Source organism: Pseudorca crassidens, chromosome 19, assembly GCF_039906515.1.
Source record: "Pseudorca crassidens isolate mPseCra1 chromosome 19, mPseCra1.hap1, whole genome shotgun sequence".
Lineage (NCBI taxonomy): Eukaryota > Metazoa > Chordata > Mammalia > Artiodactyla > Delphinidae > Pseudorca > Pseudorca crassidens.
The window spans coordinates 18,664,012-18,691,825 of NC_090314.1; the positions used below are offsets into that span (position 1 = coordinate 18,664,012).

The 27,814-nt window shown below is 55.7% G+C and overlaps 1 protein-coding gene across 5 annotated transcripts; it reads right to left on the reverse strand.

Annotated features, from left to right (window-relative positions):
• Positions 1-1,043: 1,043 nt before the first annotated feature.
• On the reverse strand, positions 1,044-27,046 carry FOXN1 (forkhead box N1). Of its 5 annotated transcripts, none has more exons than XM_067714278.1 (9): positions 26,938-27,046; positions 15,129-15,260; positions 14,281-14,739; positions 11,829-11,942; positions 9,906-10,036; positions 8,465-8,561; positions 5,077-5,284; positions 4,392-4,883; positions 1,044-2,605 (listed from the first exon to the last, which is right to left on the reverse strand). In XM_067714278.1, the coding sequence occupies exons 2-9, from the start codon at positions 15,249-15,251 to the stop codon at positions 2,289-2,291; spliced, it is 1,941 nt and encodes a 646-aa protein (XP_067570379.1). In that variant the 5' UTR covers positions 15,252-15,260; positions 26,938-27,046; the 3' UTR covers positions 1,044-2,288. The 5 variants fall into 5 exon arrangements, with proteins under 5 accessions (XP_067570379.1, XP_067570380.1, XP_067570378.1 ...); XM_067714279.1 differs by having other exon boundaries at positions 15,129-15,280; positions 26,938-27,020; XM_067714277.1 differs by lacking the exon at positions 26,938-27,046 and adding an exon at positions 20,574-21,377.
• Positions 27,047-27,814: the final 768 nt, after the last annotated feature.

The following is a 27,814-nucleotide window of genomic DNA, read 5'->3' on the forward strand; positions in this document are numbered from 1 at the left end:
GAGCAGGTTGTCTGAGTCTCCAGCGTCCAAGGAAGTGGGTTCTCCCACGAAACATTTGCCCAGCCCTTGGGGTCTTGGGTATCAAGACACAGGCCTGGGGTTGCTCAGAGCTGGGGTGCAACGTCAGCTGGGGGCTTGACAGAGAGCCTTCACCGCTTCCTATACTGCGGGGCTGGGCTGCGGCGCGCAGGGTGGGGGCATCTTCCTCTTGGGTGCACTGGCTGTCCATGCCTTCCCCCACTCCCTGCCCCGCCCTCTCCCTCTAGCCCCAGCCCCAGACTTAGAGCCTCTGTGAGGGAGGGTGCTGATGTAGGGCGGGGTTCTATTATGGGATCCTTTGCAGAACTGTCCTCTGGGGAAGGCAGGTGGTGTTGGCTTGCCCCTAGGCCTAGCCCCTGGAAGAACTTTCTAAGCAAAAGACCCACCTGTGGCTGCTCTGAGACTCATGGTCTGAGGTCCATGTATGTGCTTTTGGCTCCCACACCTGCCCCAGCCCTGTTCAGGCAGAGTGTGGGGCTGCCTCTCGGGCTGCTGTTTGGTGACAGCAGCCTGCCTGGTGGTGGTACCCTAAGTGGGACTGAGTGGGCCCCTGGCCCTCCAGAGACCACCCTCCAGGGCTATGGTCCATTCATGTCATCTGTGGAACCCAGAGCCGAGCCAGGGAAAGATGGGGGCAGCAAGGCACAGCCAGGGTAGGGCAGTGACCCTTTCTTGTGTGAGGAGATGCAGGGTGAGAGGAGGGAGGGGTAGATCTCAGTACGAAGGGGTGTGGTGGAAGGGCACCCTCTCCCTTCCTCTGGGCAGGGCAGCTGCTGCTTCCAATCCTTTTGGAAGTTCTCCTGGAGGAAGTTCTCCCCGCCAGCCCCATCCTCCCCATGCTGGTTAGGAAGTACTCCGAGATACCTCACTCTTTGGATTGAAACTTCACAGTCCTAGGTGAGGGTCGGGGTAAGATCACAGGACCAGGGAATCTACAGTCCGTGTGTCCTAACATTTCTGCCCCAGGTGGGGAGGTCCGGAAAAGAAAGCTTGGTAGCCGAGACCACAGGGCACTTGCTTTATTGTTCCAGGACAGGGGACAATGGCAGGTCTTCAAGAGTTCTGCTTGTGTCTCATCTGAACCTGGGGCCAACCTCCGGGGGTTCTTGTCACCCTCAGACCCTGGATAGGCTGAGGCTCCCACTTGGTAGGGGTTGGGCTCTCAGGTAGGGCATGGAGGGCAACTGGGTCACAGCTCCTCATTCCAGGGGCATCCCGGGCCTGCCAAGCAGTCAAAGAAGGGGGGCATGGGTGCTGCCCCACCAGCCTCTACCAGACTTCCCTTCCCTGAATGCCCAGGCTGCCTGAGACAGCTGGAAGTAATTCACAAGCTGGGGCCTAAACTACATGAACTTCTCAGGAGTGAGACTGTAGTGACCTGGAGGGGCCCTTCCTGCACCCAGGGCTGGGAGAAAAGGACACTTTCAAGTTTCTGAGGGCAAGGGCTTTTCCAAACACTTTGTGTCAGAATTGGGCTCAGTTTGGTCCTGGGGTGGACACTGCCCCTCCTGTGTGTCATCCTGGGAAAGGCCAGAGAGAGCTTAAGTTGAGGACAGGCAGAGCCTGGCAGGGCGGGTGCTGATGAATAGCAGACCCCGGGGGTGGGTCCACAGACAACCTGGGGAGAAACTCCATATCTCCTCCTTCTTGATGGGCCGCTGGGATGAAGATGGGAGAATAAATACAGGGGGCTTCTGGGAAAGATCATGCCTGGAGGGGAACGGGCCTGCAGAGAACGTGGACGTCAGAATAGGGTTCCATGGTGGTCTTGGACCTGGCATGGGGGCCCTGAGTTTTGGTAACCAAAGCCCTCAGCTGCCCCCAAAATGAAGTTAGGCTCTGATGTAGTTCTGATTCCTCTGGATATAAGGTATGTGTGTGTGTGTGTGTGTGTATGTCTGCATAACTGTATGTGTGTGTGTCTGTGCATGTGCGCCCGTGCATACGTGCATGAGGGCTTAAGTGTGGATGAGTGTGAGCTAGGGAGAATGTATTTTCTTCTTGACCAGACACTTGCTCTTCAGGGGCCCTGAGCGAGGAGCTCGTGTACCAGGCGGCAGAAATGTGTGAGGGGCAGAATCCTGGGTGGTGACTTCTACACCCCCAGCTGCCAGCTAACAAACAAGTTGGCTTAGTGGCACGGGGGACAGGGAGTGTGTTCCTTCCTTGACCTTTAAGGTGAGCCCGACATGGGTGGCCAGCTGGGACTTCCAGGCCAGGCAAAGGCTGGAGCAGCTGCTGAGCATAGCTCATGCTAGGGCCATGGGCTTGGAGCTGGGGCTGAGGTACACAGAGGGGCCAGCAGGGGCCATGGGTTCCAGCTCCATGAAGGCTGAGTAGAGGGTGGTGAGATGCAGGTCCCCCACTGCCCCGGAGGCCCCATTGCCTGGTGGTGTCAAGTCGCCTGCCCCGCTGCCTGTCTCTGCCAGACAGGGCCCAGGGGGGAAGCAGTGGGATGGGGATGGGGGTTGGGGCGGCAGCATTGAAGATGATGTCAGGGGTGAGGTCACCAGTACCAAGGGGTCAAGGGCCAAGCTGTCATCCTTCAGCTGTTCCCACAGGTTTCCTATTTGGGGGAGAGAACAGGCGTCACTGGGAGGCACTAAGGAGCCCTGTCTACCTCCCACCCCATGCTCTCACGTGCTAAAGAGAGCAGGATTGGGGTAACACTGAATGGAGAACAGCCCCTTGGCACTAGCTCTGTGACCCCAGGCAGTTGCAGAACCTCTCTGGTTCCTCCTCCCATGTAGGACAGTTTGAAAGCCATAGCTCAGATGATCTGTGTGGCTCTTTTTCTTGTGGGTGGGGGAGATGATCAAGGATTTGAGAGCTGCCTATTGGAAGGGTTGATGCAGATGCTGTACATTCTGGGGTTACCCTGGGGAGGGAGCCCCAGGAACTCTTCACCCTGGCTCTTGCCCAGGCTCCCAAGGAAGGTGGATCTGCAGCCCAGACCAAGGATCTTCCAACAATGCACTGCTGCGTCCAGTGAGCTGGTTGGGCTCAGCTCCCTGGGCATCCTCCACTGCAGGGCCCAAGGGACGGGAGCAAAGCCAGGAAGCACTGACTCTGGGAGCAAACAGTGCTGCCACCAGCTCCTCCTCTATGTGTTGTGTGACCTGCATCGTGGCAGGCCAGGGCCTGGAGCTCCTTTCCTGGGTATCAGGGCTGCAGGGTCTGGAGGAAGAGAGCTGAACTAAACCCTCGACTGAACTTGGCTGCCTGGGTTCCAATCCTAACTCTCCTTCTTTCTCTCTCTTTTTTTTTTTTTTTTGGCTGCCCTGCGCGTCTTGCGGGATCTTAGTTCCCCGACCAGGGATTGAACCTGTGCCCTCAGCAGTGAAACCGTGGAGTCCTAACCACTGGACCTCCACGGAATTCCCTTAACTTTCCTTCTTTCTAGCTAAGTGACCTTGAATAAGTTACTTAACCTTGGTACACATCTGTGAAGTGGGTTGAATAATCCCTCCTATCCTATAGGCACACATGAGAGAGCACATGCAAAGCGCCTCACAAGATGCCTCACAGTTAGCAGGGCTCAGGTGATGCTTATGGTGGCTCAGGTGATGCTTATGGTTGCTCACATGTCTATAGCTTCTTCTGAGGCTGTTGAGCCCTGTTCCCTACCTCTGGAGGGAGGCTCTAGCTGCTCGTTTCTAACAACAGCTTCCCAAGACCTGGGCTCTCTCCCCATCAGCCTGGGAGATCTCTGGGGGTCGGCTGCTCCCACCTGCTTGTGGGTGTCTCCTACCCCAGTGCACACAGAAGGTCTGAGGCCTGGGTCAGCACCCTCCTTCAAACCCCCTGTGGCCAGTACCAGGACCTGGGGGTGCACTGGAGATTAGATGGGAATGGGTGGGGTTTGCCACGTGCAGAGATGGAGCAGGCAAGATGGAACGGAAGAGATAGAACCTCTTCCCCCGGGACCTGCCTAGCTCTGAGGCCTTCCGTTCTTCCAGGGGGAAGATCTGTCTCCTTCCTCTGCATTAGAAGATGAACTCAGAAAATGCAATCGCTTCTGGGAATGTTCAGACCATCGGTCACTCACAACCAAATATGGAATGGAACATTGGGCCCTTTCCAGCCCACCCAGAGCTGAGAGCGGTTTGATGATAGGTCAGTTGGAACCTGTTCAAGGGCACCAGGAGGAGGGAGATGGGGGCAAGGACATTCCTCTTCGACCCTTAACCACCACTACCCCCTACCCAGCTTGGGCCTTCTCTGCTCCAGTTGACCTGAAACCCAGCAGTTAGTTAGCAGGCCGCAGCCTGGAGACTTAGACGGGACGGGCCACACTGCCAGATGTCCCTCTCCAGTACTGTCCCACTTCTCCCTTCCCATCCCCAGCTCACCCTGAAAGTCGAAGTCAGTGAGAGAGGGATTGATGGCATCCAGGTCAGTGCCAAGGTCTCCGTCTGGCAGTAGGGTTTCATGTATGGTCCTGGCTGAGGAAGGTTCAGCCAGCAGCTTGGCACTGTGGCTGGGTGGGGTGTGGGCAGGCAGAGGCGAGTCCTGGGGGGTGCCCGGCTGGGCCCGCAGCTCAAGGTGACCATCTGGCTGTGGGAACAACGGCTGCAGAGGTCCAGGAGGGGCCAGGCCCGGTGAGAGGTGCGAATATGTCTGCCCATAAAAGGAGGGTGCGTGCCCCCCAAGTAGGTCCTGCAGGGGATTCTTGACACGAATGGGGCCCGGAGCTGGGTGGATTGACTGCAGCGGCTGGGAGAACCCGGCTGGAGGTGGCAGGGGCCGGATGGAGCCTGAGCCTGCCAGCCCAGGGGGTGGGCAGCCGAGCAGTGGGGAACCCAGCTTCTCCCTCTTGTCTCCAATGAGGCTGTCCAGCTCTTCTGAAAAGGCCCAAGAGAGAGAGAGACACCATGAGGCCTCCCTTTCCCCACGAACGCTCCCAGCCTTAGAACCGCACTCAGGCGCTTTCCTCACTTATCAGTTCTCCTTGCTCAGCTTTTCTTGCCTCCTCCACTCTTATTTTTTTTGCCTCATGGGCACCCTGGGCCCTCCCTGCATGGCCGTTAGCCTCACCTGGCTTGGCCATGCTTTTGCGCACGGCAATGGGGTCTTTCCTCTTCCACTTCTGCAGTTCCTCCTGCATCTTGTCGATCTTGGCTGGATTGAGGGCCCACAGGCAGCCCTTGCGAGAGGAACTGCCTGATTTGTTCTCTACCTTCTCGAAGCACTTGTTAAGAGACAGGTTGTGGCGGACAGAATTCTTCCAGCCATCAGGCGCCGTCTGCCGGAGCAGAGCAAGACAAGAATTCAGGCCGGGGTCACGAAGCCAGAAAACTCCTTTGCTATCTGGGCACAGAACTGCCACCCACCCTGGGGCTTGTCGTCCTCGTCAGCACCCAGCCCACGCTCGGTACCCTTCAGCAGTGGGGCAGGGGTGGGCAAGAACCTTGCTCACAGTTAGTAGCACCTAGAATCTGCCTTCGTCCTACACCATGCCCTTCAGAGAGGGCTGTAGGTGGTTCATAAAGGAAGGGCTGGTGGGCGCTACGGACGGCCCCGCCCCTCCCCAGCCTGCGGTTGGGCCACTCCCCACTGGGTCCTCAGGCCTGTGCTTGGACCCGTCTGTGGAGAGGGACTCGCTACGCTGAGCTCTCCCTGCTGTGAGTTTGTCTCTGGGGTGTAGGTCTGTGGAGTCCTCTGAGTGTGAGGGCATGTGTGTCCCTGAGAAATGAGTGTGTGTGAGAAAGTCTCTCTGGGTATGTGTGTGGGTATCCATGGTTGTCTGTGTGTGTGGTTGTGAGTGTTCATATGTGTGTGCCTGGGGGGCGTGGCCTGATGAGGAGGCCAGCCCTCAGGCGGGCGGTGCTCATACCAACAGAATAAACACCCATTAGGAGGCCTGGTCATGCCACCAGGGCAGTAATTGCGCCCAGGGAGGGTTGTAAAAACTATTAGGCTGACTCAGTTGGGTGAGAGGCAGTGGCGGGGGTGCCAGGGGGCACCCCTTTTGCCCCCACCTCCAGCTCTGTCCCAGGCTCTGTGGCAGTCCTGGGCCCAGCAGGGGTGACTGTGGGCAGAGTGCCTGCTCTGGCTGGTGAGGTCCCTCTACCCTCGTCCCTCGGCCCCTCTCCCTTCCAGCTCACAGTTTCTGCTTAATGAGGGGCAGCCACTCCCTCCTCCCCAGCTCACTTGCCCCAGGGAGCAGTCAGGCTGAATCATGTCCAGCAGAACTGGGCCCTGATGCCAGCGTCACTGCAAGTTGCTCGCAGGAGCTGCTGGAGCCTTTCTCAGGGGCCGCTGGCCTGGGTCAGGGGCCTGGTTGAGATGACCCTCAAGGCTCCCAGGGTCATGACAGAGAATTCTTGAGCCACCGGACCAGCTAGCTGGGGAATTCAGCTTCAACTCCCACGACAGTCCCTACTAGGAGTCAAGGCTGTGGGCAGAGTTAATGGGGATTGGGCCCTTTTATGGCCCCATAAATCTGTGATTTGGGGGTGCCAGGGCAGCCCCCACCCCAGCCACTTCCTGTTTGGAAGAGGGGTGGTCAGTGCTAGCAATTATGTCCAGTGGTTGGACCTTCCCCAATCCCACATCTCTGACTCACAGGGCTTCAGGACGCCCATCTCAGCTGCCTTGGGCGTGAGTGCTGCCCACCCTAGGGTCCACTCTGTCCTTGCCCAGAAAAATGACCTTCAACTGGGGAGTGAGTGATAGAGGGGGCAGAGGATCTTTGAACTAATTTCTTAGGTGGGTCAGAGGGGAACGGTGAGAGTTGGAAGTAACTTACGCGCAGACGGGTTCAACCTGACCATTTTACAGACTGGGAAACTGAGGTCCAGAGAAGAAAGGGTCTAGCCCTAGATCACACAAGGAGGTGGTGACAGAGCCCAGACTCCAATTCTGTTCCCTAACTAAGGGCCCTGCCCAGCTCACCCCATAGGACTGCTTTCACCATCTGGGGCCTGACCCATCCTCACAGATGCTTTCTCTCTGAAGTCAAATGTAAACTTGGGAGTGAGGGAGTGATGCAACTGGCTAAGAACAACAACTGGAACCAAAAAAAAAAAAAAGCAGTTAGACCTCTTCACTACTCAGCCCTACAAAACAGGGATTACACAGCTCCCAGGAAAAATAATTAAGCCAGGAAGATGAGACGTAGGGAAGGGCTGGGAGTTGGCAGGGAGGACAGGCTGAGAGGAATGGGGCAGGGCCCTCACTTCCCTCTCTCTGGCCTGGCTCCTTGAAGCCCTAGGGGACCCTCTAAAAGCGTTATAGGCCAGGGAGGCTCTGGTCCCCTGACTTGCTGGGGTAGAAGGGCAGCTCTGGATACTGACTTTGATGCTTCTTGAATCCCCGTGACAACTCTCCTTCCTCCTCTCCCTTCCAGGACTTTTGATGGATGACAATACTTTTTCATTCTTGGCCAGAACTCTGACCATCTTGCCCACTCCTCATCTGATGGCAGCTCAGCAAGTACAAGCTTGTTTGAATATCAGCCTCGAATTACCCCCAGGCAGCACAGTTGGGAAGACGGTGGGGCCAGAAATCACTGGCAGGTGGAGCTGGGTTCTGGCTTACCTGGGCCGCAGCTCCCACCCTCTGCCTGGGTAGAAGGTGAGACTGTATCCACTAGGGTGCAGGCCTTGGAGAAGGCACCCCTCACACGCAAGCTCTGACCTCCCCTGCACCCACCCCAGAAGAAGGGGTTTTTGTTGGAGGGCCTGGGGAGCATCAGACAAGGGAAGTGGGTGGTGTGGGAAGCCAGAGAGCTTGAGCCGGCAAGTGATCCCACTTGATGTTTGGCCTTGAGTAAATGGAGAGAAGGGCATCTGTCCTGCCTCTAGGGAGGGAGTTTGCTAGAGCCCCATCCCTTCTGTGGATGATAGAAATTATTGATAGATCCCGTCCATGGGAAGGTCGGGTGAACCAGCCAGTTCCCTAGGGCACTCTAAGACCATGAAGCCCACACTCTGCTTTCTGGCAGAACAGCAGCTGAGACTGCCGCCCACAGAGGCAGATCCTAATCTCTCCCAGGAAGGTAATGAGTTCTGCAGTCCCAGCATCCTGTGTCACCTTGGCTGGCCAGCTCCTACCCCAGTTCCTCCAGTCCTACAGCATCCTGGGGGCAGCGGTGGGAACAGCCTCGCATTTCTTCCCAAGCTCTCTCTCCCCATTTGGGGTAGGTGGACGCTCCTTGAAGCCTATCAGAATTGCCATGTCCACCTTCCACCAGCATGAGGTCTGACTCCAGCCTGCTGTGTGACCTTTGGTGAATGGCTTGAGCTCTCTCTTCCTCACACAGAACTGTCCTTCTGAAGTGGAGACAAGGGGGAGCATGTGGGGGACACACCCTCTCCTGGCTTTCACTCAAACTCATCTCCCACCTCCCAACAGAATCCTCTGGTTCCAGAGAGGCCTGGCTTGCCTGGGGCTGGTGGGGTGTGGTGGATTTGGGGCTCACCTTGAAGTAAGGAAAGTGCTCCGTCATAAAATTGTAGATCTCGCTGACGGGAAGGCTCCCAGTTTTACTGTTCTTCAGGGCCATGAAGATGAGGATGCTGAAGGCAGAGAAAGTTCTGAGAGTTTGAACCTCTGACCTGGCCTGGAGTCTCCCCACCCCCACCCCCGGCCTGGCTGGAATAGTCAAGGAAGAATAGTCTGCTGTAGAATTCACGCGTGAGAGGCCCTATGAGGTCCAGAGAAGAAGGAATGAGAAAGTGTCCACTGAAGTCAGGAATTACTGATATACAAGGGTCTCGTGGCATCTGAGAGAGCTGGGTTACAATCCTGGCTTTGGCCACTCACTAGCTGTGTGACCTTGGGTGAGTGCCTTAACCTCTCTGAGCCTCAGTTTCCTCAGCTTTGAAGTGAAGAGAGTAATAGCTGTCTCAGAGTCGTGAGGATTAAGCATGCTGCCTAGCACATAGAAGGCACTCATTAAATGGAAGCTGTCATTACCAGTCAGCCTTCAGCCGATTGCATGAATGTTGGATAGTAAGGGAGGGGATTAAGGTTTTTTGAGTCCCTAAAAAGTGCCAAGCACATTCTCTCACTTAATCCATCCAAAGGCCTGAACATTGCAGTTCTCTCTCTCTCTCTTTTTTTTAACAGATGAATAAACAGAGGCTCAGAAAGATTAAGTAACTTGCCTGAGGTTTCACAGCTAATAAATTCAGAGCCTGGAGTAGAACCCAGTTCTACTGGACTCCAAAGATTGCATGTGCTCCTTTCTGCTCATCATCTGGCCTTCCACAAACCCCTTCTCTGTGCTCCTGGATAATGTTTAAGTTCCTTTTCCTTCTCCTGAGCTCATACTGGCTGATGACCTGACCCCATGAGGGGCCTGGCACACAGGAGGTCGAGTATTGATGCTGCTTAGATGAATGAAAGTTCAGATGGAAGGTCTCCCAGATGGGCTGGGTGCTGCTGGCCTGGTACTTATAACCCCAGCGCCAGAGCAGTTGCACCAGATCTGGTAGGTGCTGGATAACTGAGCCGCATCTGCAGACCTCATCCCTCACTTACTTCCAGCAGAGCTTTGGGGTGAAGCTTCTCTCTATATCTGGGGAGGGAGGGAGAAGGGGGGAATCATCCCCCCTAAACTCTCAGTTTCAGGCCCTGGGCCCCAGGAAGCTAGAACTTAGCGGGCTCATCCAGGGCACCAGCACCTGCTGAGCTGAGCCACAGACATGGCTCCCCAGGGTGAGATGAGAGATCAGAGGTGAACTAGTCAATCCCCCTGCCCCATGCTGGAATCTTCTCTATAGCATCCTTTGGAAGTCCACTAGCTATGACTTCCACTCCCTGCCATTACCCTTATACCTCAAGGGATTCCATGTCTCAGTTTCCCCAGGGTCCTCTCAGCCCTCTTCCTTCTACCTCAGGAGTGCTGAGAAACGTACCTGTAGGAGTAAATGGGTTTTGGGAAGAGAGGCTGGTGCCCATCGGTGCTGGCCTGGGGTGCAATCCGCTGGTATGGATAGTGTGAGGAGCCCAGGTAAGGTACAGGGTAGCTGCTGCCACCTGGTGAGTACTGTAGAGGTCAAAGGGGCAGAGTGGTTGCCATGGTAACCAGTCTTCCCAAGGAAGGGGGCTCCCTGCCCCCATTCACATACATCCAGAGAAGGAACTGAGGCTAGATTCTTCTCTCCTGTGCTCCACCACAATGGTCATGGGCCCCAAAGAGCTATCTGAGGATGCTGGCCAAGGATGCGGCTATCCAGGGGCCTGTGAGGAGATCCACATTCCAGAATTCAGGATCTCAGAGGCCTCAGAGCTCCCTTCCTCCAGCATCTTTCTCTCAGGTCTCTAGGTACTCTGGTTGCCATGGTGATAGGACAGGAGTTGGGCTAGAGAGTGTGAGGGGTAGCCCAGGCCCTTGTACCCTTCTGGGCAGGCGCTCCAGACCTCTCTGGTATCTCCTGGAGTGGTCGGGCTGGAAGTGGGGTGTCCAGCCTGGGCATTTGCTGGGCACTGCCACCTTTTATGAGTTTCAGTGGCTCCTTGAAAGGGCTGGTCACGATGGTGGGCAGGTGAGGGTAGGAGGTGGTTTTTATGGCAAAGGGAGTGGCTGCGGTGCCAGGGATGGTGTTTTATGGGGGTGAGTGTGGGTAGGAAACTCTGACTCCCCCATCTGCTCCAGGCCGAAGTGATCTTTCCAGGTCACCCGAGAGACACTTAGTGACTGAGTCACCTCTCTGCAGGTTCCATAAAGCCCTGGGTGTGGCTATCTTGTTCGAGGAGGGGGTGCAGAAAATAGAGGGCATCGAGACAGGGCTGGGCATGACGAGGCCGCCTAGGGTCTGGTAGTCCCTTCGCCCTGCTGTGGCTCAGTCCCTGACGGGCCAGGCCGCCTCAGGGACATTCCTACCCTGGGTCAGACCGCGAGCCTCAGGAGCGCTCGGCTATTCCAGCCAGGCTCGTCATGGAGTGAGGATGATCCCTCTTGTGTTTCCTCTGCTTCCCTCCTTCTCCTTCTTTCTCCGCACTAAGCAGGCAGTCTGACCAACACACCCCCATCCCCCGCCCACCTGCCTGCCTCCCTGGCTTGGCCAAGATCAAGGCCAATGCCAAAGAGCTGGGAGCAGAACCTGCTCCACAGGCAGGGCCTGTCTCAGTGCCAGGCTGCAGGTGGATGAAGCGGGGTGCTGGGCAGTCACTTGCTCTGTCTTGCCCGGCGACTCCTGGGAGCTGCTTGGCTATTCTAGGACTCTTTTCTTTCTCTTTTTAAAAACCTCCATCCCATGCCAGTATGGGTCAATTACTTGGCTTCCTGTACGTCTGGGAGGAGCTGAGGCTGGGCAGTGGGGTGGGAAGGGGGATAGGGCCAGAGATGATGGGGACCTGTAACCTCCAACTGGGAAGGTCCCCTAACTTCACTCCTGGTTCCACCCTGTCTAGGCTAAAGGGAAGTTTGAGGCCAAGGCCACATAAGATGGTGGCTGACCCAGACGAAAGCCCGCTGTTCCCTGGTCTGCTCAGCCTTGTGTGTCACCCCATTTACTCCTTTTCTCTTTGCTCAGTCCTTTTCTAGCTCTCCTCTTCTCTCCCTTTTTGGTTCCCATCCGGCCCTGCCCCAGTCTCAGTCCCACTCTCTTTCCTGAGACCTCTCAGGCAGTGTCTCAGACAAACCCCACCCCAAGAGAAGGGCAATTGCTTCCCTCCCCGTGAACCCCTGTTCCCCACCCCAGGTGGCCCAGCCTGAGATTCAGGGCCCGGCTCTCCCTACCTGCCCATTCAGGTGTGCACACACACACTCACACACACACCCACACATGTAATATCCTGAGACCCTGGGGAAAATTGCCCACCTGCCCCAGACCTACCTGGTGGAAGGGGGGCTGGGAAGGACAGTACATATGCTGCAAGGGGGGCTGGTAACAGTACATGCCTGGACCGCTCTCCAGAGGTGGGGGCTTGACCTCAACTTCTGACTCCTGCTGGAAGGAAAAAATAACAGATGACCGAGCTGGACCATATTTTTCTTCCTTTTTCTCTTCTGTGTCTCGAACCTTACACAAAAGCAACCCCTACTTTGCCTCCCCCAGAGCTTATTCCTGGAGAACAAATAGAGAACAGAGAAGGGCAGGGATTTTCCTGAGGGAACTCAGCAAGTTAGTGGTGGAGCTGAGGCTGGAACTGACAGGGCTCCCCATCCCCCCACCTCCCTGCAGGTGAGAGACTGAGGCTGGGCTGTCTGGGGACATGGGGGAGACTTGTCATTGGTCACACTGAAGCTGGGGTAGGACCAGAGGTCTCCCTGGAATGGCACAAGGGTGCACTGCCTGACCCCACTCACCAAGCCCGGCTCAGGACTTGCTTGTTTGTTCAAAGCCACCAGCCCCTCAGAGCAGGTGTGCAAAGGACCACTGCTCTAGAATTCCCATTGCAGAGCCATGGTGAGGGGAGCACAGGAAGTGGCCAGAGAGGTTGGTCCAGCTGGGGCCCCCAAGGTCCTGACCCTTCCTCTTCTGCAAAGCCCAAGGGAACTCTGGCAGGCTCTCTGGAGGGGGCTAGCGAGTCCCCTCTGCTCTGGCCATCCCCAACTCAGAGCCTCTGCTCTCTGCTCTGGGGAGTGTACACTGTTGCTGGTCTGCTGGAGCCCCGTGGCCTTTCTCACTCTGGCGGAGGGAGCCTGCAGCTGCTGCTGGCGGTGGAGGCCAGATCCTGGCCTCCCAAGGGTTGTGAGCCCCACATGGAGCCCCCAGGGGCCAGCATAGAGTTCTACCCAGAGTAGGGCCAGACAGAGTATGCAGCTAGGTACAGGAAGGTCAACAAGGCCAAGAGCAGGTGGACCATTCTTCCTGGGATTACCAGGGGCCTTGGGAACCAGCATCTGGGCCCAGAGGGTCAAATTAGCTGTGAGCTCTTTCTGGGTGTGCCCGGGATTGCTGATGTAGAGATAACCCTAATCATAGAATCTCAGATCTAGAAGGGCCACAAACACTATGTCCAGCCCTATCATTTGGCAGATGGTGGGGCTGAGCCCATAGAAGGGAAGTGATGTGCCCAAGATCACTCAGAGTCAGCCAGCCTGCTGTGGGTCTCTGGGCCCAAACTCTTCTCTCCATTGTGTGTGTGTGTGTGTGTGTGTGTGTGTGTGTGTAAGAAAGTGGGCTCAAACCTCAGCCTCACTTCTTATAGGCTGAGAGACACCTTGGGCAAGTCACTTGGTCTCTACGGAGCCTCAGTCTCCTCATCTGCAAAATGGGGTTAGTGGGAACTCTTTAGAGGGTTGTCATGAGGATTGAACAGGGCACTTGAAAGAAAGCATCTGGCACAGTGACCACGGGCTGGCACTGAGTGGACATTTAGGGGGAAGTAACTGGTATGATGGTCCCTTTCCTGGGGACTGCTGCCACGTTCAGTGGGCCTGAGGAAGACGCCGTCAAAGGGCCCCAGAACCAGAAGCAGACTCCGTCTTGGCCGCAATTGGTAGGGGCCCAGCGCCTTCTCTATCTTCCACTCCTGGGAAACAGGCTTTTGTTGGGGGTGGCTTGTGGATTGAATGGGAGCCTGTTTGAAAGCAAGAGGTAAGGAGAGCTGGTGGGCATCTGGAGTAGGCACAGCCCAGGCTGGGGAGCGGGGAGCAAAGCTCCCTTTAGTCTTCCTCTTCCCAAGGCAACAAGCCTATGAGGTACTATTAACGATACTTTTCTGATGAGGCTCAGAGAGCTTAAGTGACTTGCCCAAGGTCACACAGCTTGTGGGTACGGCTATGAAAGGAAATGAGCTTTCAAGGTGCTTTCAAGGTATTTCTATGAATATACCCAGGCCTCACTCCGGGTAAAGAATGGGACCAGAGTGTCCTTTGAGAAGACTTAAGTCCTCTCTCAACTCTGTAGGCTGATGCTGGAGAGAACATTGTGCCCTGTGGCTCCTCCCTAAACCCTTTCTCTTGGCCTCTGGAATGCGTTTTTCTTCTCACATTTGCATATGAGCCTGTAGGTCTGGCTGGAGATTCTTGACACTTACACAGAGAGAAGCTGCACACTGGAATCCTGACTCAGGAGCCTCTGGGAAGCTTCCAGCTTCCTCGGTCTGACCGGCCTCCCCAGCCTTGTCCCCTCCACACCAGGCCAGGGCAGCGACCCTTGCCCAGCTGACCTGGAGGCCCAGAATGAAGCCTAGGGTCCCCAGCTCTCTGAGCTCACTGCTTTCCTGGTGCACACTGACCCTGAGTGGAAAGCTCTGGAAAGGGATGGCGGGGGGTTTGTTCTGGGCTGCCAGGAATTGGGATGGGGGTAGGTGGGATGGCTGCCGGCCACTGGTACTCACCAGGACTTGGGGGCTGTGCTCCCGGCTGGGGTAGGGGAGCCCGTTGCACCAGGCCTCTGCTGGGAAGCCGGGCAGGAAGGCCTCACGCTCCCCCACATCTGTGCGGATCTCCTCAAAGGCCTCCAGCGCCCCTGGGGTCTTAAAGGAGTGTCCAGCGAGGGCCAAGGCGGTCTGGGCCTCAGGGAAGACGTCGTCATGGAAATGCCGCTTGTACGGATGGAAGGGCACGTGGCTGCCCTTGAGGAAGCGCCCGGGGCTGCTTGCCGGGCCCTCCTCAAAGCCGAAGCCGGGGTACTTGTCTGAGGGTGAGAGCCGGAAGGGGCCCAGGCCAGGGCCAGCTGGGCAGTGGACCTGCTCGGGACCCGGTGACGCGGCGCAGGGGCTGTGTGGAGGCAGTGAGGGTGCCCTCTCTGGAGGGCCATCGGGCACAAATGATGAGCAGCTGAAGCCGACATGCTTCTGGGGTGGACAGAGGGTAGAGAGCCTGTGAGCGGAGGCTGCACCGGGACCCTACTCTGCGCGAAGGTAAAGGGCCTGTGGCTGAGCTCTGGCGAGACATAGCCTGCCCTGGGAAACCCCAATCTGACGAGAGCACACTGTTTCTAAACCTGGTCGCCCCCAGCAGGATGGAGGCACAGCCCTGCCCTGGGAAAGCCCCAGACTGAAGGGACAAACAGAGGCCCAGGTCTGACACTTCTGGATCTGGGAGTCACTGGGTACTTATTTGCTGGTGGAAGGGACAAGACAGATGCAGGCAGGTCCCTGGGGGGTGGGGGTGATGGCCCACCTGCGGCTCGTGCACCTCTCAGGTCTTGGCCTCAGCCTGGACCTAAGTGCCTGGTACTTACGTTCTGTGGGGCAGGGGAGCCTGGGAGGCCCGGTGCCTGCATGTGGTCCCCTTGGGGCTCGCCCTCCAGTCTGGTGGGGCCCGGCAGCGTGACGTCAGACTGCTGCAGGAGTAGCGACACCATCACCCAGTCCTGGCCTCGAAGAAAGCCAGCTGTGATGAGTGTGAGGACCACCGTCCAGGGCTGACCAAGCCCAAGTCCACCACCTCCATTCCCACCCCATCCCCGGGCTGGGACCCTGACTCCAGCCAGATGTCTGATGAGAGGGGGAAACAGACAGACAGGGACAGATAAACAGACAAACTGAGAGGAACATCGGAAACAGAAGGAAGCAGATAAACAATGGGAGAGACAGAGTATGAAGGACACAGAGAGAGAGAGGCAGGTGGACTCGAGGGGACTTGGATGCCTCGTGGCCCCGTGAGCCTGGCCGGCATCCCCCACGGCACTGGGGATGCCACCACCGGCCCACTGTGGAACGTGTGGCATATTTGGTTTTCTCCTATGTCCTCCACACTCCAAAGTACCTGGGACTTTGCGCAGGCCAGTGCCCTTTCTGAGCTTTGCACTCACCTTTTGAAAAACTCAGGGCCTATACTAGGTGACATGGAGGGCTCTTGCTGTTCAGACCTTCTAGAATTATAGGAGAACTCTGTACCCAGCACAGCTGAGTGGTTAAGAGGACTCAGCTCAAAGCCAGCCTTTGCCTTTCCTTGCTAGCTGTGTTAGCGAAGCTTTCTGAGCTTCCACATCAATCATCTGCAAAAACAGGGAGAGAGAGAGGGCCGCCCTCGTGGGGATGCCGGATTAAATGAAATCATGCACATGAAGAATTTAGCACAGTGCCTAGCATGTAGTAAGTGCTCAGTAAATGCCAGCCCTCATTATTAACATCATTATTAGTATGGTTCTTTTTTTTTTTTTTAACATCTTTATTGGAGTACAATTGCTTTACAATGGTATGTTAGTCTCTGCTTTATAACATTAGTATGGTTCTTACTACTACTACCCTCACTTCTCTGCCTTCCTTCTCCACCATCTGCAAAGGGCAGTTTCTCCTGAATTTCTTCCTCTTTGCCCAAGTGGTTTCTGAGAAAGGCCACCCTTTGCTGAGAGTCTGCTCTGGGCTGGCCACTGTGTAAATGATTAGGAGAATTTTCTCATTGGTTTGTCAGAATAATCCTGTGAGTGAGGGACATTATTAACCTCACTTTCCAGATGAAGAAACTGAGGCTCAGAGGGGTTAAGTGACTTCCCCAAGTCACATAGCTAATCCTTGATAGAGTCAAGTTTTGAATCCAGATCTGTCTGACTCTGAAGGCTACACTCCTCTCAGTCTCTTCATTTGTTGCGGGTCAGAGTGGGGGGTGCATGGGCTAGGCGCCAAACAACAAGAAAAGCACGAGGTTTACACACACACAAGACCCCCTCCGGCAGAGCAGGAGAACTGCATTTCCCCAGCCCTGCTCTCCCAGGAGCTCTGGTGGGGAGGGATGGCCGTGGTGACTCCATGTGCCCAGCCTGGGGTTGGTACACCTTTGTTAAATAAGCTCTCTCCTTCATTTGACAAGGGGGTAGTGGGGACAAAGAAGGGAGGGCAATTGCCCAAAGTCCCTCAGAGGATCAGTGGCAGAGGGGGCTAGGAGCTGGGGTCCAGGTGGGGGCCTGGTGGAGGCTCTCCCGCCCCTTCAAGAGTCTCCACCGCCCCTTCTCCATGTCCCGGTGCCGCTCACTCGGCAATGCTAAATGTGGCGTGACCAGGGAAGCGCCGAGCTGGCCGTAACTGGACACCACGGTGGAGCAGGCCTGGGGCCCGAGGTGCAGGGCAGCCCATCTCTGGCTCCGCATGATTGCGCGGCCCGGCCCCTGCTCCCTGGACAGCCCCTGGACAGCTCAGGCCCGCCTGCCACTCCTGGCCCTGGTCCAGAGGTGCTTTCCCAAGGCCTTCTCCAGGCCTACCAGAGGCAAGCCTGGGCCCCTTCCTCCCCCAGGTCTTGGGCTTTGTAACACGTGGGGCGGTGGTCACTCTCCTCTCCAGAGGCAGAAGAACATATGGTTAAGAGCAAAGGTTTGGGATTTGGGCTGACCCAAGTTTGAGTCCCAGCTGTGTCACTTCCTGGCTGTGTGACTTTGAAAAAACGGTGCAGTTCTCTGTATCTCCTTTTGCTCCTCTGATAACAGGGCTTGTGGACCCACCTCCCCCCTTGTGGAGAGAGGGATGAGGCTGCCTTAGTCCCTGACCCCTTTCTCGAGTAGCTGGTGGAGCTCTTAAAGTTGCATTATCTAGTTCCGAAGCTCTAGAGTCAGGATTGGGTTTGAATCCCATTTAACAGTGGGACTTTGGTTGGGCAACTCGCTCAGCGTCCTTCCTCGGACCTCAGTTTCCTCATCTATAAAATAGGGCTAATAGTACGTACCTCTCTGGAGGGTTAAGTGATATATTGCTTGCAAATAACTTAATGCATAGGATGTGCTCAGTAAATGATAGCTATTATTAATATTAGCAGTGGGACAGAGTTATCCTAAATGATGAGCTCTGGGGGTGAGGACCAGGAGAGCGGAGGGAACTCCTCTTTTCTGCCTCCCACCTCCGTCTCCCTGACATCATCCTCCCCCATTGGCAGAGGCTACACTTCTCTCCTCTTGACCCTCTGGCCTCAGAGATCGTTTTAGCCTTTCCCCTGAGGGAGAATGGCTGCAGAAACTCCCAGGGATTCGAGTAGGAAGGAAGGGGAGGCGACTCTTGCTTTGGATCCCTCAAGAGGCCTCTCTGACGGTTGCAGTGTCCGGGCTCTGGCATCTGCATTCACGAGGAATCTTTCATTGATGACTAATCTTTACGCTACCTGCTGCAGTTTCAGGGGGCACAATAGGATGTGTGCCTGCAAATCTCGTCAGCAAACCAGTGCAGGAGGTCCAGTCAGCTCTCCTCCTTCCTTGGATCCCAGGAGCTACCCCTGATGGCACTCATGACCCTGCCACTCAGGGTGGGCTTCCACAACCCACAACCTGCTCTCTTTTTGGGCTAGAGCTAGGCCAGGGCTCTCGATGGTGGACAGTGCCCTGGGGTCCCTTGGACTGTAAGGACTTCCCTAATCGCAACTGCACATCTATAAAGCACTCTGCAGTTGACAAAGCACCTTCGTATCTATCATCTCATTTCATCCTCCCTTTGCCCCAGAGAGTAGCAGGCAGTGGTGTGCTGGAGTCAGCTGCTATGGACTTGTTAGGGCCAACTGTACCCATCTCTTTCCAAATCCATTTTTGGTGAAATTGGCCCAAATTGGCCTTGGTGGGAATATTTACCCAAGGAAATTTGCAAATGCTACAAATTAGTCCTTTTTTTTGGAGAGCTGGTGGGTGAGCATTTATCATACATCACTGGTAGGGGAGAAATGTCATTAATCCCATTTTTCAGGGGAGAAGATTAAGGTCCAGAGAGAAATGACATGCCCAGGGCCACATAGTTAAAACTGAAAACCACATCTCCTGCGTCTCAGGCCTCAGAGCCCCAGTTACGCCCCCAAACCACTCCAGGGGTGCAACGCTGGCAAAACTTTAGCAGAAGACCACTTTAGTATCCAGGTATTCTGTCTACCCCCTACTCTCAGAACTTTTCCTTCTTCCATGATCCTTGAGGAGTGGGAGGGCAGGGGTAGGGATAGAAGAAGTAGACTTGATCTTTCCTGGAGTCGGAGGGAAGAAAGAAATGCTAACCTGAGTAGGAAACATGACGAGGAATAAATTCCTCAGAAAGAATGAACACAGGATCAACAACCAGTGTTATCAAATCTTTGCTCTGTGTCCTTCTCACAAACAGCCAGGTCTTTTGTCCTTTCCACCCAGCATATCTCCCCACCCCTCAGAGACTCTTTTCCCAGTACCCCAGGATTAAGGCAGAGGGGTATTTGTGGGGTAGGAGCGGGGGGACACCCTGTTGGCTGGTTGTGTGACCTTGGACAAGTCGCTTCTCCTTTTCTGTACTCAGTTTCGTTATAAGTAAAATGATGCGCTGGGACCATTTGCATCTAAAGATGTTGAAGCTGGTCCTGTGGATGTGTATATGGTCCACAGAGCTGTCAGTTAGGCCCTCATCTCTGCTTTTTCTTCAGGAGGGACCTCTCTGAGGAAATCCTCAAGGGGACCAGGAACAACTGGGTGAGTTATTATACCCCAGAAAGGAGGTGCTGTATTATCACCCCCATTTTATAGACGAGGAAACTGAGGCTCAGAGAGGTTAACCTGACTTGCCCAAGTTCACTCAGCTAGTGAATGATGCTCCCCAGGATTCAGACACAGGCTTCAAAGCGAGAGTGCCTAACCACTACGCTACCCAGCCCCACCTCGGGAACACCTCAACTTCCTTGCTCACACCTGGAAGCCAGATTGGCAGGTGAGGGGCAAGGTTGGAGGTTTCCTTGGGACGGTCTGTCCCTGTACCCTACGTGGGCGGCTGAGTCACAGAGGACACTAAGGGCCCTCACTGGGCTCTACACACTCCCTCCCATGCAGGCTGCTCCTACCTGCCCTTTACAGAGGTGGAGATGGTAGAGTTCCACCTTAATGGTTTCTGTTACTGGCTGTGGCAGCATGTTTTACAAGGGGTGGGGACCGTGCCCAGTGCCGCCTGTGGCCCCACCCAGGCTCCACCCTCCCGGCTGCTGGGAGGGGTCCCCTGGAGCAGTTTGGTAGGGGCCACTCCTGAGGCTGGACACCCTGGATACTGGGAGTCTGGGGTTTCTAGCTCCTCTGCTCCCATCAAGGTTGGGGGCTCTGAGGCCAAAATCCTGTCCCCTCTGGCTCTTGACCCTGACTCGGTATCAGGAAGTGGGTCAGCTGCCCCTGCCTTGAGATCTGATTAAAGCGCTCTGAGAAGCAACTACAGATGAAAAGGGCAGGGGGTGGAGTGGGGAATAAGAACAAAGGATGAAGAGTGATCATGTCCCCCATGTGATGCTTTCCTCAAATCTGAGCCACGGACACCTGCAGCTGAGTCGTTCCCATTCCCCAAACCAGGGCTCTCCTGAAGCCACTTCAGTCATCCCTCTGCCTCTGGAAGTAAGCTTGTCTTAGAGCAGAACTCGGTATGCCCATCCCGAAAAAGCGCTCGAACCACCTCGCATGCCTGGGGCCGACCTTGAAGTTCTTTCCGATGTCTAACCCGTAATGTAATCTCTCTTGTAATGTTAGTCGTCTTGCCGTATCCTTCCTGCCGTTCACCGAGGGCTAGTAAATGGCAATGGACTCATCCCTCCTGCAGGGTGGGTCCCAGCCTGGCTGTGGATGTCGAACTCCAACAGCTTCCGGTTCCCCCATTCTCCTTTGCCCAGAACCCCTTCCTTTCTACCGTCCCTGACCATCGTGGGCAGCTTCCCATCTCTCCAGCCCGTTCCCAGCCCCTGCCACCCAGCCTTGGCCCCAGAGGAGCTGAATCCAAGCACTCACAGTAGGCTCTGGGCCATGGCCACCATCACGGCTTCTTCGGGGAGTCATTCAGCCCAGGAACTCCCCAGGAGCTTCCACTGAGGCATAAATACTCCCACATGCCTGGACCAGCCCCCTGCCTGAGGGCCGGGGCGGGGCTGCCTCCGCAGGCCAGGCAGGCAGGTCACATGCCCCATAAAGGCCACTGGACCACAGGCCCTTCCCAGCAGCCCTGGGGAGACCGAGTGGGACCTGACCTCCTTGGATGGAAGGATGATGGATGGATGGAGGGAGGGATAGGTGGATGAATGGAAGGATAGGTGAGTGGGTGAAATGGACAGATTGATGGGTGGACAAATGACTGGATGGAAAGCTGGACAGACGGACAGACAGATGAATGAATGGACAGTGGGACAGATTAATGGGTGTCCTTGAACTGCCTATAGATGCTCATTTGGTAGATGGGGAGAAAGAGGTGCTGGTTTCAAGGAAATAAGAAATGCTATCCTTCAAAGCTCCCATCCATCTCTTTCTGAGACACACACACCAGGCCCCCTTTTCTCCTCTGCTATGGACACCTGGTCTGAGAGACTGGCTCTGCTGGGTTCTCCCTACTCCTTAGGTGACTGTTTCCAAGACACTTCCCACCTAAACACCCCCAACCCCCAAGGAATCTTTTGGTCTTTGGTGTCATTCATGGTCTGTCTTTTCCTCCCTCCTGCCTCCTCTGGAGTTCAGGCTCTGAGGCTGTGAGCCCATCTCCAGATCTTGTGCCCAGAAGCAAGGTCATCTTGCCCTCCAAGTTTAGCAGGGGGAGGGGGAGGCAAAATTCTCCCTTCCAAGATCATGAGACCCTTACATGTGAGATTTAGGGAGAAGGTGACTTCCACCCCGCATCTGCCCCAGGAATTTTTAAAGGCATGACTGCGTGTGATGGTGAGAATAGGTCTGGCAAGGGACTCGTATGTGAGCCAGGTGACCTGGAGCCCCTGGGGCCCGACTTCAGAGCTGGGCTCCTGAAGGGTGAGGATTCCTTGCTTGTTTAGTCCTCCCAGGGGGCAATGTTCAGAAAGCAGTGGTCTGATTTCCAAAGAAAGTTCCTTCTAGTCCTCCGTCTGCCTAGCTGTGAAAGGGATCCAAGAGTGGATGGTGAGGTGGGCAGTGACTGAAGGAACAGGAGGATTTTTCATAGATGGTAACATATGGCCTTCCTCCTTCCTTACAACACGCCTCTTCCAGCCACTCTGGCTAAAGAGGGTAGGGGAATGGGCGGGGGGGTGGGATGAAGTTGGTCTCCTCTGAGCACCCATTATCTCTGTGATCCAGTGTCCCAGAAGTCCTTCCCCCATAACAAAGTCGCTCAGGGCTGAGCCTGGTCCCCCCTCCGGCCTCCTGTGAGCTGCTCTGATAACTGGCTGTGGAGTTAACTGGCTGTGCTGGTGATTGGTGGCTGAGGATATGAGAGGTGAGACCCACAGCGATGACTGGGGCCTTGTTTCACCTCATCCCCTAGATTGGCATTTATTATCTCAGAAACCCCCAGCTGCCTTACAAAGCCCGCCTGTTCCCGCACAGGGAGTCCTTCTGACCAAGGACCCTAGAATCTCCTCTCCCAGCTCTGCCATCAGCGTGGGCTAGTCACAGAAATTAACCTCATTGCCTCCTTTATAAAATGGGATCCTCTTCTTTGCCTTACATACCTCACCTGGCTGTCCTGGGGACTGAGTGAGAAGCAGGGTGTCAAAATCCTCTGAGGAAGAGAAACTGACACCGTCTTGCCTGGCGCCCCTGCCTCCTCCCCTGGGGTCCCAGGCCCATTGGATTATAGGAGAGGGATGCGGGCTGAGATCTTTGCCCCTTCAACCTTTTGCCCCTCCCTGGGCGCTCTACATAGGACGGGTCCAGACCCCTTTCTGCCTGCTCACCTTACTGGGGGCTTGAGATGGTTCAGGGACCTACCATCCCTTGAGCCAGGGGCCTCTCATGCTCTGTACATATTATTATCATAAGGACTCTCATTGTTACCAATCTACTATTAGGGATATTAATCCCACCACCACTACTAATGATGCAGATCTAGTACCAGACAAATACCTACTGGTGCACCTCTCCTCCAAAGCCACCCAGAGCACACGTACACACACACAGATCCTCCTGGGCTTGGCATTGTCATCCCAAAGAACTTTCTCTCCAAAACCTTTCCCACCTTGGGCAGATCGGACATGATCATGAGAAGGTCCCAGAGGCTGAGCCTCTTCTCCAAAGCCACATGCTCCGTGGGGCCCAATGTGGGCTCCAGGAACTCCTCTCAGAGGGAGCTGGGGACACCTCTGATGGTGAATACTGCTGCAGTCACTCTGCCTCTGCTAAGTGGACAGTCTGAAAATTGGGTTTTCTGATCACAGCGATGTGTGTGTGTGTGTCTGTGTGTGTGTGTGTGTCCTCATGCACATCCTATGCCTTCCAAGAATGATGGGCTGGTGTAGTCTGGGACATGGCTGTGGAATTTACAAGTGTATGTAAGATCTCCAACTGTCTCCGGGTGATCCGGTACCAGGGACATGCCCTATTCTGTGTGTGTGTGTGTGTGTGTGTGTGTGTGTGTGTGTTGGTGCCTGCCCAGGTTGTCTGTAGTTTATCAGAAGCAGTAGTTTCAGGCTGGGGGAGCAGGGCTTGAAGTAGACCAATCATGTGTCCTCCCATGAGCACGGGGTGGAGGGTTAGGGTCAGACTTCTGGGAAACTCTCTGTTGCATCCTGGGGGGTCTTGAGTGGTACCTACCCTCTGCACCTTCCAGAGTAGCCATGAGAGCATGGGTTTCCTTTTCTCTGTGACTCACAGCTGACTCTTGAGTCAAGTTCCCTGAGAGATCACGATTCAGCTAATTCTCTCCCCGGCTCCATTAATCTGAGCTGACTAAGCAAGAGCCACAGGTGGGGTAGAGACTGGGGATGCCCAAGACTGCAGTCATTCCTAAACAACCCAGCAGGCTTCCTTGCTTTAGCTTCTGTCCATCTCCTTGCCTTGGGCCTGGCCATGCTTAATAGGATCGGTTATGCTCCCAGCACCCCCCAAAAACATTGCCACTGCCTCCCTTTGGGGCCCTCTAAGGACGTCTCTTCATCTCCCCACTTGACCTGCCACACACCTGCAGTGTTGAGAGGTCCATCTGGACATCAGACTTGTCTTGTTGCACCTGAACTCATTTTTACTATTTGGCCAGCAACCAGCCTTTAAAGTTCAGATAAGATCAGGAAGCTGAGGGCTTCTCCAGGGATGATCCTACCCAATCCATTTTGTCCTGAACACTGGGAGAACGTGGAGGACATACCAGGACCTGGCGGGGGCACCGATGAGGGGCGCTGACCTCCAAAGGGGATCTCTGGTGTATGGCGAGATCCAGCCTGGGGAGGTGGAAATGGTGTGGGATGGGAAGATGGAGTTAGGGATGAGGATGAAGTTGGGGCTGAGGAGGTGAGGGAGAAAGCAAAGAGAGAAATAAGGTGGTGGAGGTGGACTTGAAACTGGGGTTGGGGATGTGGGTTGGATAGGAAGAGGGCTGGATTGTGGTTAGAGATGAGAATGGGGGTAGAGTTGGGTTGTGAAAGGAAAGACAGGTGGAGTAGAGAGGTTATGCATGCAGAGGGGTGGAGGTTGGAGATGGGTACAGAGATGGAGGAAGGGGCAAAGGATGGAAAGGAATAAATGAGAAAGAACAAAATCACTCAGGGACCTTTGATTGATGCTTCTGAGACCCACTCTCCCAGAGGTCATCTTGTCATTCCCCTGCTCCCGGGCATGTCGCCAGCCCAGCCACACCCATCACAGATCAATGGTTGTCTCTCCACTCAGGAAACCACCTCCTGTGGTCACATAGTCCAGGTAAACTTAATTTAAAATGCTGAAACGTCTCTCTGAAGTCTAATGTCAATCTCTCCTGCTGCAGAAGCCTATCTCAGCTTGCTAAAAACTCCCTCCTGCAGGCCTCAGCAGGGACGGTGGGCTGTGACTGGGAAAGAAAGAGGGGAGGCCATATCTGCGGGACCTCTGTCCCTGGCATCCCTCTGTTATAGGGGAATAAGGGGAGGCAGGCAGAAATGTCTCCCAACAGCCCCCTTCTCATCAGGGTATGGAGCCAGAGAGACTAATAGAGGGGCAGCGGGCATGGGGCCTTATTTCTGTCCCTTCCTGTACACAAGGTCTTCAGAAATTTCAGTGTGACTTAGTAACAGTCTCTAGCTAGGTGCTTGAGCCCTGTGTAGGCAGTGGGGGCTTTGCTGGTCCATGAAGACTCAAGCTGGAAGGAGGGAGGTTAGACAGCAGGAAGGACTTCCTGGCAGAAAAGGATGGAGAGCCCATGGGAAGCGGTACTTTCTTAGAGGGCAGATGGAACTCTCCATGGGGGCTAAAGGAAGACATTCCCTGAGACCAAAGTGGGGACATAAGACATCTTCCCAGAAGGCAAGCGTCACCAGTGGGCTTCCCCCTTTGTCTTCAACTGTCCCAGACCTTCTCCCGTCTCACAATGAATGAAGGCACAGCTGTTGGTTGGGGTCCTATGGGGTTAGTGTGTGGATGAGACAGATATGGGGAGCAGGGAGGGTGCCCCAACTCTCTAATCTTTCTCTTGCCTTCCCAGGAGCAGAATCAAGAAATAAAATCCTTTACTGAAATAAAGTCCTTTGAGAACTCCCCGGCATTCCCGGGAGAACAGGTTCCTGGCCCTGGGAGGTGAGTGAGGCGCCGGGCCTGGGGGGGCAGCGTGCCTCGGCAGGCCCTGGAGCCCGGAGCTGAGCTCCGCAGAGGCGGCATGGGCGGGGCCGGGCAGGGAGCTGAGAGGACACGTGCCTCTCCTCACAGCACCTTCGCTCCCGAGGACCAGAGCCTCCCCAGGACCCAGCCCCACTCTGGCCCTACCTGCCACCACGAGAGTGGGGTCCAGGAACAGAGGTGCTGCCCCCATCAGTTGGGGATGCCCTTCTACTGCCTGCATCCTGGGGGTCAGGGAATGCCCAGGGTGGTAAAAGGGCCTGAGCTGGGCCCGACGGGGACAGGACTGGAGTGCAATGCCACCCAACCCTTCTCACCCTCCCATCAGCCCAGAGGAACTGGGTTTTATCAGCAGGGAAAAGAGAACCCTATGGGGGCGGGCAGAGCTGGATGCTGCGGCAGCAGGGACTTCAGACTCCAGGAAGGACTGACTTCAGGACTGTGAGTGAATGCCCGAGTTTCCTCCCTCAGGATTGGGAAAGTGAGGAGGGGGCATACCTGCCCGGCTCGGGAAACGACCAGCCTAGAGGCAGGTGGAATGGATGAGATGATTTCTCGAGAGGATGCGCCCTCTCCACCCGGGTCCTTTCCTGCTGACCAGCCGTGACGGGCCACAATGCACACGCAAACATATCTTCCCCACACCTTGCGCAGAGACAAGAGGCAAACACGCCCACTCATTCGAGTCTATTCTTAATCTAACTTGCTTCTTTGGACATTTGGGGAGGGCCTGGGGACTCCACGGGGAATGCCAGAACCTTACCTGATCAGATAGGGGGTGGGGAAAAGCCATGGGAGCCAGAGGGGTCTTCCTGCTGCTCCGGCCAGTTCCCTAAGGGCCTTTGCTCCCCAGACCCCCAATTCCAGGCGTCCAGGGTCTGAGAGCTCCCTGCGTATCCCAGGTTTGCTCACCAGGCCTCTTGGTTTCTGGGGTCCAGACCTCCGGGGGATTCTGCCTTGAGTGTAGCATCAGGTTGTGGCCGTAGCACCTGTTCGCCACCTGTCTGCTTCTCCACCAGCTGCACCCTCTCCTTCCTGCAGCCCAGTCCTCTGTGCAGGCCCGGGCATCTAGACCCCAGCTGAGGCTGCTTAGGGGCAGTGAATGATTCCTTGATCAACAGACACCCTTAGCACCAACTAGCCCCCAGAGCTGGGCTCTCCCTCTCCACTTGGAAAAGCCACTAAATTGGGAATCTGCCTCCCTGTCTTTCAGCTCTAGTTTTCCAATTTTAGCCCCTCTGTGTCCTGACTTTTTTCCAGCACAGGGTGGCTAAGCACACCCTCTCCAACACACAGACACACACAGAGAAAATCCACGAAACACCAGAACGGAAAACCACACTACAGCAAGAAGGATTGAAGTTAGACAACCTGGAACAGGAAGAAGAGGGAGGAATAAGGAGGAGGGGGTCCTCCTTGCCCTCCAGGCACTCACCCCACTTCCTGATTCTCCCTTGAGCTGCAGCGAGAAGAAAGGGAGCACCCAGGTGCTCCCAGTCACTCCCAGGTGCTCCCAGTCACTCCCAGGACCCATTAAAAAGGCAACCCCCCCTCCCCATTCCCTGGCCCAGCCCTGCTGGCCTCCACGGCTGACTTAGGCCGGGTCTCTTCTTACCGCTCAGTGAAGCAGGTCGGCGTGGGGGCCGGGGTCTGGGGGGCCAGGAGCTCCGTCTCTCTATCAGTCCGTCAGCTCGGCCGTCCTGGGTCTGTGCTGACATCAGGTGAGGGGAGGCAGCTGCTGGGCGAGCCAATAATTATGATATCAGCTTCCCCTTGCCCCGAGGGGCTGATGCCAAAACGGGGAGAAGAGCAAGGTGACTAAGAACCTAGTTTGTTCCTTGGCTCTTGTTTGACAGGTACCGGCTCCTGTGCCCGCCCTGGCCACGCCCTGGTCCCCCCAGCGCCTCCCTCCTCCTGGACCAGGCTGGGCCCTTTGGGCACAGCCTGTGGCCTGTGGCGGAGGGGGCTGTGCTTTGACCCCTCCCTGCACTGCAGAACAGGGATGTCAGCCCCCATGGGTGGGGCACAGGCCTGTTGGGACACGCACACGTGTGTCAGGAGAGCTGGGCCACCGCATGTGCGTTCAAGGAGCTGGCGAGGGGATTCTGGGGAGCAGTTTGGGTGGCAGCCTGGGGTTCTCAGGCCTGCCATGGACAGGCAATAGTTGTGACCCCTTGAGGGCCAGGCACAAGCATAGGTTTGCTGGGGACTGTCTGTCCACGAGGTCCAGCCATCTGCCTGTCTCTCTACAGTCCCTCTGACACCTTCAGAGTGTCTCCCTGGGTGTGTGGGTGTGTGCACCACATGTACATGTGTCCGTGACTCCCTCTGCGTGTCTGCGGGTTCGTGAGTGTCTCCATGTGTTCGCACATTTGTCTCCTGGGCTGCTGTGCATCTGCATCTATGTCTTTCCCCATGTCTGTGTGTGGATCTGTGTCCCTTTATCCAGGCCTGTGTCTGTGCCCTCTCGTGTGTCATCTGCGTGTGTACAC